A 13,090-nucleotide genomic window follows, 5' to 3' on the forward strand; every position below is an offset into this window, starting at 1 on the left:
TTTCCGGTTTAATAGCGTTAATAACCGGGTTCGTAATATAAAGCCACCAAGATTTAATTACCTCCGTAGTAGCGCCATTAACCCGGGCGTTATCTATTCGACGGGGCCTTTGGGTTTTAAGGATTGGATAACGAGCCAAAAAACGAGTTATCCAACGTTTTCCAAGGCCTTTTGTCTCTCCGGCGGCTTGAAGAATTCGTTCGGCAAAAAAGCGTAATTCTTGATGCGTTGGCGGAAGCCCTAAAGCTGTTTGGGTAAGTACCCAATCAGCCAAATGCTTTTCCTGTTCCGTGGAAAGCCTTTGAAAAGGGCTTTGTGCTTTTTTATAAGGTTGAGAACCTTTAAGTCGACTTTGAAGTGTAGACCTAGGTATTCCCCATTTTCGGGAGGTTTTTGCAATTGGATTGCCATTATTGACGTCGTTAATTGCAGATATAAGCTGTTTTTCAGTATATTGCTTCATTGGAAAATGGAGAATTAAAATCAGAAAAAAGTAAATCCAAAAGTGACAGATTCATCGAGATATTTATAATAGAAGTTGGAGGATAAAAATAAAAGTGTTGTTATTTTTGGGTGCCGAACAGGGGGGGTGCCGAACAGGGGGTACGCAACGTTAGTTGAAACCTATTTTGCATAATCCAATCGCACGCATCAACACTTGACAAACCTCCCACTCTATTCTTGAATCTTGATTAAAATCAGACCCGCCCTATCCCACGATGCTACATCCCCTTTCCCACTGCTCATTTGCACGTGCCCGACGTGGCCCTGGGGATCACAGGGACGCACCTCTTGCCGCCACAGCACTGATCGCTGGTCAGGCAAAAGTTGCCGGCCGAGACGCAGGTGGCGCAGGTGCCCGACGCACCCTCGCTGGCGGCGGAGCCCTTGGGCAGGACGCAGAGGCACGAGCCCTGGACGGAGGCGCTGCCGCCGCAGGCCAGGTAGATGTCGCCCGAGAGGATGGAGGCGCGCGACACGGTGCAGACGCCGGCGGGACAGGTGTTGGCGGTGGTGGTGGCGTTGCCGATGACGGTGGAGTTTGCGGCGGACGTGGACGTGGGGGCGGGCAGGGGGATCGCCGTGGTGGCGGTGGCGGTGCCGACGATGGGCCCGCCGCAGATGCCAGAGTCGGGCTGGCAGTCGGCGCCGCAGTAGGCGTCGGAGCTGCCGCAGTAGCCGCTGGCCGAGCAGCAGCTGCCGAAGCTGGAGCCCTGGCAGGTGATGCCGTCGCCGCAGGTCCCGTCCAGGCTGACCTGCTGCGCCGAGTTGAAGTTGGGGTTGGAGTTTGTCCCCGTCGAGTTCAGGCCGCAGGACCCGAAGCCCGCCTGGCAGCCTGTCCCGCAGTAGTCGTAGGCCTAGGAAGCGTGTCGAGGGCTGCTGTTAGCGCGACGGGGCCGTATGTGTGTGTGTGTGTATGGACCAAGGTGAGAGGTTTGACATGTGGGCATCAAAGCATAGCACGACTTACAGATCCGCAGTAGCCGTTTCGGGAGCAGCAGTTGCCAAAGGCGGAGCCCTGGCACGTCAGCATCACGTTGCTGCCACACGTGGCATCCTGGCTGATGGCCAAGGTGGAGTTGGATTGGGCCAGAGCTCGGGCCGCGATGGCGGCGAAGAAGAATAGGGCTGAGCGCATTGTTGCTGAGTATGGACTATTAACTCTTGGCTGGACGTTGGCTGGGCGTTGGCTGGGTGTTGGCTGAAAGAGCTCTTAGCGGGCTTGGTATCCAAATCGGGGAGATGATCAGAACGGATCTGGTAGAATCGGGTTGCCAAGACCTTGGACAAAACGCCTTATTTATAACGGTTGTAGGGCTGATGTGCAAAGGGGCACACAACAGAAATCGTCGCAAGTCTAGAAGCTATTGAAATTGCTTGGACGCCATGGCGAGATCGAGGCCTGGTGCTAGACCACCTTGAGGTAGGTAGCTAGTAAAAAGAAGCTTGCGTAATACGAGATTAAAACCGCGGTCGCCCTAGCTCAGGGACAGAACAAAAGGAGGTGGAAGCTAGTGGAAGCTCCCGGGTATCTCAAGGCCAAAAGAAATCCGGGCAATCTCTGTCATGACGACGATGATGAACAAAGTAAATAAAACGCCCACATTCCTAAAAAGCCACCATGCACTCGAGATTGGACGCAAATTTATTCCCACATCGGCTTGTCGATTTTATTACAGCGTTTGAATTTACATTTCGTCACATCGTATACACGCACGTTTTCTGTCTACCACAGCCCCCCCTACGCAGCAGCCTTCAACACGCCAGACTCGTAATACGTATCGAGGCTGAGCACAGCCTCAATCTCCCCAAGCGTGGGCACCGGCTGCCGCTCATAATTGACCTCGGGCGCATCCTCAATCACGTTGGGTATGAAGGACGAAGAGTCGCCCGTGACCTGGCCGACGTCCTCGCGGATCCCCATGCCGGCCGGCGCCCCGTCGATCATCCACAGCCCAATCACCGGGTAGGACGGCCTGCGCGCTTTGCCGTCCTCGTCGCCGCCAAAGGCCGGCAGCACCGCCAGCTCCTGCACCACGTAGCCCTCGTCGCCGAACCCGCAGGCCCCGGTGCGGATGATGGTTTCGTCGCCGTCCTGGAGCGTCACCCCCGCGCCCTTGCGGGCAAAAATCGGCTTGCGCGCGTACCGCACCATGTCGGCCGGCCGCTCCGCCTCCAGGTACGTCGGGAGCAGCCACCTGCCGCGCGGGTCGTCTCTGAACAGCTCCCAGAGGATGGCGAACATGGCCTTGCTGGTCCAGAGCAGTTTGTACGGCGGTTCGATTCATATGGTCCCGCCTGTATACCTGCCGCTCGCGTCCCTCCTCCCGATGTTTTCCATGTCGGAAAAGCAGGCCTGAGCAAATTTCTCCTTTATTATTAATTCCCACGGGTATAGTTTGTAGACGACGTCAATGTGCTCCCCGTCCTGGTCGTACAGCCGTCCGTCCCGCCCCAGGGAGATCTGGTCCAGCCAAGTGTTTTTCGTCTCGTAGCCGGCCGTCTGGCAGGTCGCGGCCAGGTATTCCGTGTTGATCTCGTCCTCGCCGTCGCGGGTGCGCGTGGACGCGAAGTGGACCTTTGGCCTGTGGCCCAGCTTCCTTTCGATTTCTGCCATGTTGCGCTGCCACGCCGCGATCAGCTTCTCCTCGACGTCGTTGTACTGATCCGGCCCGTGGCCCGTCTGCTGGAGCCAGGAGAACTGGATGGACGCCGACTCGATGAGCGTGGTGGGCGTGTCGGCGTTGATCTCGTAGAACCTGGGCACGCGCAGCTGCGGATCCGCGTGGTCCAGCCCGCCGAAGCAAATGTCGAAGCGCGAATAGACACTGCCAAAGGCGGGGGTCCTCTTCCAGGATTCGACGATTTGCTTTAGACAAAACTCGGGAATGGCAAGCCGGCTCGCGATGAGCTCCGGTCGCTCAGTCAGGTAATCGGTGGCTTCGCACAGCATGGCGAAGACGTCGGCAGCTGCATCTTGGAGCAGTTTGATCTCCTCGCCGGTGAAGGCATAGTACCGGTCGTCGGGCCAGTAGTGCTCGTGTTGGCCTGCCGGGATGGGATCGCGATTGAAAACGAGACCCTGGCTGTGAAGGAGCCGAACAAAGTTTGGCCGAGGCTCTGTCCGTACCCGCCGCATGGCTCGAGAATAGAAATATTGGGTTGGAGTGCTTTAGTAGAAATTGGTAGCAATCGGTTTAATTTTGACTGTTGTTTTCTCTGTCTTAATTTTGAAAATGCTGAGATTTGTTGCCTTGCTTTCATGTGAGAATCTTGAAAGGAATCGAAGATTAGTCGAGTTTCCTGTTTTACATCTCCGATGGGAGGAATTAGGGCAGTGTGCATCGGAAGTCCTGATCTATTATAGAAGGATCGTTCGCCTGGGACAAGGGTGATGAATAATGAATCTACCACGTATCTTCCCGTCGCCTGAATCATTACAAAGTAGATCAACTTGAGAATCATACAAGAGATCTTCCCGCTCCTTGATCGACATAGTTAGATTAACTTAAGGTTGGACGAAATAGGGTTTCGACGAGGATGGTAGTTGCTTGAGTCGGTAGCCCGCGGATCATGATTGGCGCTCGAGATGGGAAGGTTCTGCTCGCATTGATCTTGACTCACCAACCATTTGCCAGGGGATAAAGTAAGTGATATTTGACGATCCTACTCTGCAAATCATAGGCTGATACAAACATGATGTCGGACGGTTATATTTGGATTTTGGTCGTTAAAATCTTACGTATGCACTTTAGAACTTGTTGACAGCAATGTGCAAACCTGCAAACAAGTCACTTGACTCATCTTTCTCCGTGGTGTTATCGTTTTTGACAGCTCTCTGGTTGTTACGACCAGGATTGGTACCGACACGATTGGGCAAGAATGAGAGAGGTGTCGGGAACCCAAACCAGAACTAACCAAGAAGCACGAACCAAGGACAGAGAAGGGGAGCACGAGGTCACGTGGTGATAAGATAAGAAACCCTAACCCGATCACCAGAACAAGAGTGACCACGATCATTGCCAAGGAAGTGATCAGCACAGCCGTGATCACCCCAGAGTGATCATGATCACTTACACAAGAGTGATCACACTTGGAACATAGTCTATATAAGGCACGCTCATTACCATGTAGATAGATTCGATTCTAGGATTGCTTAGCAGCAATCAAACTCTAGTTAACCTCAATACTTACTTGAGAACGATCATAACTTCACCCCCCAGTCATTGAGAACCCCAGTTACCCAGTCAGACGCTCAGTTGCTTCAACCCACTGTACTTTACCATAAGAACAGGTTACCCGATACCTTGATCGTAACACTGGTGCTAGTCAAGTGACCTCAATTAAAAAAAAAAGACGATATCGAGGCTATGCTGAGGGAAAAATAGTATAAAAGACAGGCAATCTGCTCGCCAGATGGGATTTCTCTTTTCTGTACTATCGAAAACCACAACATCTCGGTATCAACTCTCCTTTACAATCCTTTTCAATAGCAACACCTGCTGGGCAGTTTCTTTTCTCTTCAACTTTCGCTTACTTTTTTCTTTCTTTCTATTACTTCTTTCTCAACTTCATCCAAAGGAACAGACAAGCTTTCAAAACCTTGCAACCACAACAACAATGAAAACCCAACGCGTCACCGTCTCCGCCCTCCAGCTCACCGCGGCTATATACTTTGCCCAAGCGGCCCCTACCCCAGCCGATGGAGCCGCCGGCTTGGCTGTCCGCTGCGCCGAGGCGTCCGACGCCAACGCAGCCGGGTGCCACTACAACGTCGCCCGCGACACGTCCTTCTTCGCCAAGCCCGCCAAGCGGGACACGGATGCCGAAAGCGACGACGCGGACGACGTAGAAGGCCCCGAGAGCGGCGAGGCCGTCAAGCGCGGGCTTTTTGACTTTCTCAAGAAGAAGCCGCTGACCCCGGAGCAGCAGGCGGCCAAGGACGCCAAGGAGCAGAAAAAGGCCGCGGAGAAGGCCGCACAAAAGGCCGACGAAGCCCAGTTTGATGCATTTCTTGAGGAAACCCCCAACAGCGCCTTCAGACCCACATTTGGCTTTGGCGGTTGAAGCAATGTCAGAGGCCTGTCTATGAGGACGAAAAAATTCGTCTCGAGGCCGTGGAGGAAGGGTAATAGGGAAAGCGGATAAATTTTTAGATTTTTTTAGAACTAGAACTAGTACAACTTGTCCCGTGTCATAATTCCTAGACTAGCTAATTACAAGGCAAACCACGTTGCATCATACCGGATGGCTTCCTACCCTCGTGGCAGTGTTTGGTCGATTTGAGAGTTCACAGAAACGCGGAACCTGCCATCGGAGCCTGAACAAACCCCACCGATTAAACCGTTTATTCCCTTGGCTTTCGTATCGAGCCTGTGGTGATCCCATGGGACCAATTGTGAACGGTTCATCTCAACCATAAGCGAGTCTCAAAGTCAGGGAGGGACCAAGCACGGTTCTCGAAAATCCACCCGGACGGTGGGCAACTGACTCGCACGCGGTGGCACCCAAAACGCTGGGTCTTCCATTCGTCCCGCAGTGGTTGCTCCTGAGGTTCCACCTGCAGTTTTAGGTTTACATGGTTGGAGCAAAAGGATAAACACAAAAAGGGCTGGATGCACACGGCGATCGTCTGCATTCGGTATTTTGTTTTTGGTGGAATGCTCACTCGAGTCAAACATAGAGTACGATCACAGAAAAAGGTGTACGGTAGCAGTTGGGGAGTCACGTGATTCGATCAGATAATAGAGCCTTGCGGGAGCCGGTCGGCTGACCGGCTGCGGTTTAACGTATGTGGGTTTATGCGCTGGAGATGGCTTCATGCAACGGTTTGGCTGTTGCTAGCGTGGGTGGCAGAGCCGGGCTCACAAATCCAATACCGGGTGGTAGTGGCACAGACCTGGGCGGAGTTTGGCTGGGCACAAGTCTCGGGAAGCGTTCTCGCGGTGTGGTTGTGGAGTCAAAAATGGATACAGGTAGTCCGCCGCTGGACAACCAAAAGGGGCGGCTTGATATTAATCCAGCCTTAAAAAAAAAGAGCAAGGATTGTGGTGCCACCCTCTTCCCGAATCCCGCCTCCAGACTCGGTCGACGACTGCAATATCATAGATGCGATATGTGATGATTCTCTGCACATTTTACTCGTGTCAGCCCAGCGATGGGATGGCAATCACTAGATATTCGCAAAATTCGAGATAGCAACCGCTAGCAACCGTTAGCAACCGCCATAGCTAGCGCATCTGTGAATTCAACCCCCCCTAACGACAAAAAGCCAAGAGCCCAGAGGATATGGTGCGGTGCTCCATAACGACCACCGGTCCAAGCCAGCCTTAAGGGGCGCAGGTCCACAAGTTCAGATGGAGTTGAGATGACAGCGTGGGAGCATTCCACCTTTGCAATACATTTCGCCTAGGCAAAAAAGCTCCTCGCTTAGAGAAAAAGGCGAGAGCCATTCTTCGGTTCGCACCCCTTTCACTTTTAGACTCCAGAAATAGATTCGAGCTTGTGCGGCGTGGGGGGGTTTTGACCATGTAGGCAAAGATGGCGAGGCGAGGCCAGAGATGAAGGGGAGGATTTTGTATAAAACACCAGCGTCTGCTGTGTTGATGGTATATTCCAACATCCCTTCTTCTCACCAGGCCGAGCTATTCGTTCCTTGATACAGTGTTCGCAGTTTCTCTTTTTCCTTTTCTTTTTTTCTTTCCCCTTTTTTTCCTTTTTTCCTTTTTGTCACTCCTAGAGGGTTTCACTCCTAGAGGGTTTCCATTCTCTACATATTTTCTTTTTCTTTCTTCTCTGTTTTGTTATCAAACTTGATTATTTTTCTCCTCACATTACTACTTAACCGTTGCACCAACAAGAAATCATCATGCATTTCTCTCTCGCAACCCTGTTGTTCGCCAACGTGGCGGCGGCCGCCGTTCTGCCGGTGGTCCGCGCCCCTGAGCCAGCCCCGATTATTCTCCGGGCAGTGACCAGGAGGCAGATCCAGCCCGACGAGCCCGCCGCCGCAGGAGCGGAGCACCTTGTCCCGCGGGCAAAGAAAGCCCCTGCCAAGGCCCCCGCAAAGGCCCCTGCCAAGGCTGCCCCAAAGCCCGCCCCTGCGAAGCCGGCTCCAGCTCCAGCTCCCGCCCCCGCAAAACCGGCACCTGCCCCTGCACCTGCCCCCGCAAAACCGGCACCGGCACCGGCACCGGCCCCTGCCAAACCGGCACCTGTGCCTAGCCAGCCCGCCGCTGCCCCCGCGAAGCCTGCGCCCACTCAGCCTGCTGCTGCCCCCGCCGCTCCCACCAAGGCCGCGGGCACTCCCGCCCCCAGCCCATCGAAGCCGGTCGTCACTCCCTCCAGCCCCGCTACGGCACCCTCCAAGGCCGCCGCCACCTCGCCCGCCGCCTCATCGGCCGCCGCGACGGCACCGGCCAAGCCCCCAACCGGCGCCCTCGCCCCGAGCTTCAACGTCGAGCTGCACTACAGCGGCGGCGGCGGCGTCGGCAAGAGAGGTGATGGCGACGTGAGCATCGCAGCAGCCGGCGACAGCATCGACGTCGAGGTGGACGGCAAGATGAAGTTCCCCTCCATCGTGCTGGAGAACATCAACACCATCAAGGGCGTCACCTGCACCAAGGGCGTGGTCAACATCCCCTTTACCAACCAGGACGCCTTTGAGACCTCCAAGCTGTGGCCCAACAACAAGTTCGTCGTCATCACCACCGACGCCGGCGGCTGCGCGCCCTCGGGTGAGCGCGGGCTGTACCTGGTCAAGAGCATCAAGTTCGACGAGAAGAAAAAGACGCAGGTCGTGACGGCCGACGTCGCCACCATCGACCAGGTCATGGAGGACGCCCACGTCAAGTGGGACAAGAAGTCGACCGCCCCCAACAAGGCCGGCATGAACTTCCCCATCAACATCGACCTGTCGGGCACCGACCTCGCCAAGGCCGGCCCGCTCAGCCTCACGGCCGACGTGGCCACCTACACGGGCAGCGTCGGCTTCAGCGGGTCGCTCGACTTTGACTTTCTCGCCGGCAAGCTCAAGGCCATGACGGGAGACCTGAGCTACAACTCTGTGCTGGCGCTGAACCTGAGCGCGGCGCTGACGGCCAAGGACACGCAGAGCGCCATGCACCAGTTCAAGCCGGTCGAGGCCAAGATCGCCACCTTTTCCATCCCGGGCATCCTCGACGTCGGCCCCATCCTGACCTTTGGGCTGGGCGTCGAGTTCGGCGCCAAGGGCGAGATCAAGGTCGCGACGGGGATGCGCAGCGAGATCAAGGACAGCACCGTGCACATCGACTTTCTGGACCCGAAAAAGTCCACCGCCACCGGGTGGAAGCCCGTGACCAGCATCTCGGCCAGCAAGTTCAGCGCCGACGTGAGCCTGCAGATGAACCCCTTCGCCGCGCTCAACGTCGCCATGGGCGTGCGCGCCTTTGGCAAGCTCGTCGACCTGACCGCCTCCATCGACACCAAGCCCACCCTCGTCAACAGCTTCAACGCCCACGACGAGGCCGAGGCCAGCTTCAGCTCCTCCTCCGGCGTCACCTTCTCCTCGCCCAAGGGCAAGAAGTGCCCCAACGGCGGCTGGTTCGCCAGCACCCTGCAGTTTGGCGTCACCGCCAACGTCGGCCCCCTGACCAAGGAGCTGTTTTCCAGCAAGACTCCCGTTGCCGAGAGCCAGTGCTTTACGTTCCCCAAGGTCTAAATGCCACGCGCCGGCTCAGGAAGAATTAGTAAACTTGGCTTTTTGTATTTGTTTTGATTTTTAGCTTATAAGCGATAGCGTATTTAATCTGTATTTTGACCTCTGCTTGTCCCATTTTGTGAATCGGCATTTCTTTTCGCTACTCAAGACCTCGAATGTTTGGTGCTGCGTTCGTAACACTACATATGTGCTACGGAAAATAGCCAAGAATTTGGCGTAAACTATCCTGGGACGACTAACATTATTAACTGACCGTAATAGGAAGTTGTTTTCCGTTCAAGTCCCAGTTTTACTACTCCCTAAAGAGTAAAGAGCCTAGCAGTTGTGTGTCGGCATACCTGTCTGATTCTCCTTTACTAGCATGGATGCCAAAAGAATCCCCCGAGACTGGGACTTACATGGCCGACAGCCATTACTGTCTTGCACATGATGTATTACGGCTTTCTTCAGTACCCACTGGACAAGAGACGTTCAACCGCTCCCAAAAAGTCCTCACATTAGACCATACAGCCATGGAAAGAAAGGTCAAGTCGCCGAGACCAACGGTGCCATGGTCACCATCTGGATCATCAACCATTGAATCCTGGCAACAATCTCAGTTTCGCGCCGGTAGACAATTGGGAAGTTATGTCAAGCAGACTTTGCTGTTGGACCATCTGCAGCCCTTTTAGAGTTGGACTTGGGTCATCTGGCCAGGAGCCTTCATGACGCCCTCGACGGTGATGTCTCTGGCGAGCGCTATAAATCGTGAAACCTTTGCTTGGAAACGTGGATTTACGGGAAAAACAAAATAGTACGAGACGAGAGAGTGGGCATATTGTTATCAGTGCTTGTGGGTGGCAGGATGCCAAATACGTGATATTGGTTGTTACGATTAGGCAAGTGTCACGTGCAAATTTGATAGTACCTACCTAGGTAGATACTAGCGTACAGCCCTGTGGGCTGGGTTCTGCTGAACCTATTAGACTTGCGTTACGTAAAAGCTGTAGGAACGCCGCCTATAAATAGGGGCTTCTAGATCCTAAGGATTGCAGGTGAATCCTGAATCCTTAGGATCAGTCTATAGTCCGAGCACTATTGCTGTAGTCCTGTCGTGCTGTCGTGGATTATTATACGCTATTGTATCGCCCTGTATTTTGTTGGTTACCGTGTGCCTAGCCTGTACCCGTCCCCGGCTGTGACAGCAAGACGAAAAGTTTGATGCTTTCTAGCCCGACCATGATTGTTGTCGCACTTTAAAAAACACCTTCAAAAACGAGAGATCCCGTCAATAACTAATGCCAGGGACTTTGGTAAGTATAGCCTGCAACAATCATGACTGCGTCGTCAACTTCCATACCCATGGCTTTACACACGGTAAAGAAGACGCAATTTTCCAGAATGGCCGGGTCATCTGACAAGACAAAAACTCGCTGGCCTCGACACAACTATATCACCACAATGTCTCTAAAACAAACGCAAACGGCAGTACAGACATGCAAGCCATAACAAATCCAGCGCAACTAGAATTGCGCTCGTTGACCGAAAGAATCCTCGGGAGTTTCCCGACGGGACCTGGCGAGAGCTCGGCAATCTCAGGACGATGACTCGATTCCATCAGGTTTAGTCAAGGGCATGAGCACTCTACTTTAATAGTGGCATGGATCAACCTCGCAACCCGAAAATGCAAATATCGGCGACGTGCCGGTTGGCGGCGCTCCACCTGGCTTACCACGGTGTCGGGCCAACAAAAACCCCCATGTCACCGTACGTTCATGCGTGGGCTCTTCACCAACTTACTGTTCGCAGGGAGCTTCAAGCACCTGAATTCATTTTTTTTTCGCAAAAGCTATTACCAAAGCCGCAAACACCCAAAAGGCCCAGACGGTCACACCATTGAGCAACTTTGCCATGGGAGGGACTTTTTACCCTTACCGCTATAGTAAAAGATAGATGGTAGTCGTACAGTTGGCTGCCGAAAATCGTGTGCCTTCAAAATACAAGTAGCACAGTGAAGTGGTGCAAAAGGCCGCTTTATAGGGGCGATTTCGCACAGCTCGTGCGCCATGGATCCTGGTCGGGGCATGCTTGATCTCCTGGCCCTGCATAAAGACTCGGCGATGGCCGCTTATTTCCTTGACTCGAGCCCAGATCTACTATGTATACCTGGATGCAGATCCCTCTCCCACGAATCATCGGTGTGAAAAAGGGGTTTTGTCGGCTCTGATAAGCACAAAGCATTGTATTTGGCGCGATATCATTCTGAACCCAGGGAGATATCATTTTAAACCAAGGGAGGGTGTGAGGGGATTCTGATGCTTGTCGTGATGTGTTCTTGGACGTCAGATATGCTCTGATCAAGTCGTTTTCCATGGGTCAAGCCCGTGACCTGGGGCGACCTTGCGTGTTCCGGGGTCGCTTTGACATGAAAGTGCTTTTCAATAACGCTAGACAAAAGTCACAAGCTGCTGAATCGCATGCTCACCGAAACAATATTGTGAATAGCTTCTCGTTTGTTTCTTCCAAGGGGCACGGGTCTAGGCTCGTTTAGGCGGCAAGCTAGTGAGTGGACAGGGAGGTTCAAAGGATCAACCCAAATCATACCGTATTTAGAAAGGCACCGCCCTTTGACAAGATAAAGGCGTTGATGACTGCATGAATAAGGGCATAAATAATGAGCTACGCACTGGGCCATGAATATTTAATGATCCGCATGCGGAGATATTTATATTTATAGCAGCTTTTAAAAATAACCGTAAAAAAAGTTAGATGGAAAATATAACCTGACTTGGTATATAAGGGGTGCGCTTACAACTTGGTATATCAAGGGTGTGCTTGCATTTTGATCCAAACTCGGAGTGTTTGATGATTACCGAGCTGCAAACACAGAGAAGCCCAAAAGCCCCCTTTGACAATCATCGTCTGCTACCGCCCGCCCAGGTGCTCACAAACGTCATCATGTTGCCCCTATTCCTTGTGACCTCGCTCTTCCTGACCCAGTTTTTAGCCGCCGCACACACCGAGAACTTTGAGATCGTCAAGGGCCTCGCCGACAAAGCTCGCGTCAAGCTCGACCTGACCGGACAACAATCCTACGCCATCTACGAAAAGTTCCCCGCCAAGGTTTACAACCCGCTCGACTACCACATGCGGCTGATAGTCGGTCACGTCGAGTGCAAGGACGACAACGACTGCGACTTTGCCGCGAATGCATTCCACATGCACGCGCACGGCGGCTCGTGTGAGAGGGTTCTGGGTTCCAAGACAAATCAGCATTCCCGAAACAGACCTTGGAAGGCCAACCATTACTACGACAAGAAGGAAGACATCGATAAGCCATTGCCTCAAAAGAACAGGTACCAATGGGCTGGGCCGACTAGGACACTCAGCTATGACGAGATTTATGCTTTGGGTATGCATGTTGCCCCCACGATAAACATGTCATCCTGATCCAACAGGCGCATCTTTTTGTGTGGGATAATTTTTACTAATGTTGACTGCCTTTGAACTAATCTAGGCGACAAGTGGTGCGGCAGCTGTTTCCATTCGAGATACAATAAAGTCTTCAACAACTGCCATCATTTCGTCTACTCTTTATACAACAAGATAAAGCAGAAATGATTTAATGTGTACCTAGTTGTTAGATCTAGGTGCTGGGTGGGTCTGGGGGGCTCTAAAGCAGTTACTTGAACCAACGGCGCACTAACAATGAGGATGTCTTTGCTCCTCGTGTGTGCCGTGCAATCTTGCCCGTTCAAATGCAGATTTCTCGCGCCGCGGTCTTTGCGCCAGTCTTTGGGGCTGATTGAAAGCATGCAAATGGTTCAAGGTGACTCATCCTAAGGGTGTGCAGCACAGGCACACATGCATTCTCACGGATGGGCATTTCTTTTTCAACGGAATTTGAGC

The 13,090-nt window shown here is 53.2% G+C and overlaps 5 protein-coding genes across 5 annotated transcripts; 3 read left to right on the forward strand and 2 right to left on the reverse strand.

The window, feature by feature from the left end:
• Positions 1-743: 743 nt before the first annotated feature.
• Positions 744-1,639, reverse strand: MGG_12415 (uncharacterized protein; the record flags this gene model as incomplete). Its single annotated transcript, XM_003715545.1, has 2 exons — positions 744-1,358; positions 1,472-1,639. The coding sequence occupies 2 exons, from the start codon at positions 1,637-1,639 to the stop codon at positions 744-746; spliced, it is 783 nt and encodes a 260-aa protein (XP_003715593.1).
• Positions 1,640-2,215: 576 nt separating this feature from the next.
• MGG_07354 (glutathionylspermidine synthase) lies at positions 2,216-3,640 on the reverse strand (the record flags this gene model as incomplete). The annotated part of the gene is made up of 2 exons (XM_003715546.1): positions 2,216-2,753; positions 2,808-3,640. The coding sequence occupies 2 exons, from the start codon at positions 3,638-3,640 to the stop codon at positions 2,243-2,245; spliced, it is 1,344 nt and encodes a 447-aa protein (XP_003715594.1). The 3' UTR covers positions 2,216-2,242.
• A 1,070-nt stretch (positions 3,641-4,710) lies between these two features.
• MGG_07355 (uncharacterized protein) lies at positions 4,711-5,742 on the forward strand. The gene has a single exon (XM_003715547.1). It carries the CDS (start codon positions 4,918-4,920, stop codon positions 5,566-5,568), a length of 651 nt encoding a protein of 216 aa, XP_003715595.1. The 5' UTR covers positions 4,711-4,917; the 3' UTR covers positions 5,569-5,742.
• Positions 5,743-7,369: 1,627 nt separating this feature from the next.
• MGG_07356 (uncharacterized protein) lies at positions 7,370-9,202 on the forward strand (the record flags this gene model as incomplete). The annotated part of the gene is made up of 1 exon (XM_003715548.1): positions 7,370-9,202. One exon carries the CDS (start codon positions 7,370-7,372, stop codon positions 9,200-9,202), a length of 1,833 nt encoding a protein of 610 aa, XP_003715596.1.
• Positions 9,203-12,139: 2,937 nt separating this feature from the next.
• MGG_07357 (uncharacterized protein) lies at positions 12,140-12,802 on the forward strand (the record flags this gene model as incomplete). The annotated part of the gene is made up of 2 exons (XM_003715549.1): positions 12,140-12,593; positions 12,699-12,802. The coding sequence occupies 2 exons, from the start codon at positions 12,140-12,142 to the stop codon at positions 12,800-12,802; spliced, it is 558 nt and encodes a 185-aa protein (XP_003715597.1).
• Between the last annotated feature and the right edge of the window lie 288 nt (positions 12,803-13,090).

This window comes from Pyricularia oryzae, chromosome 2 (assembly GCF_000002495.2).
Source record: "Pyricularia oryzae 70-15 chromosome 2, whole genome shotgun sequence".
NCBI classification, from domain to species: Eukaryota; Fungi; Ascomycota; class Sordariomycetes; order Magnaporthales; family Pyriculariaceae; genus Pyricularia; species Pyricularia oryzae.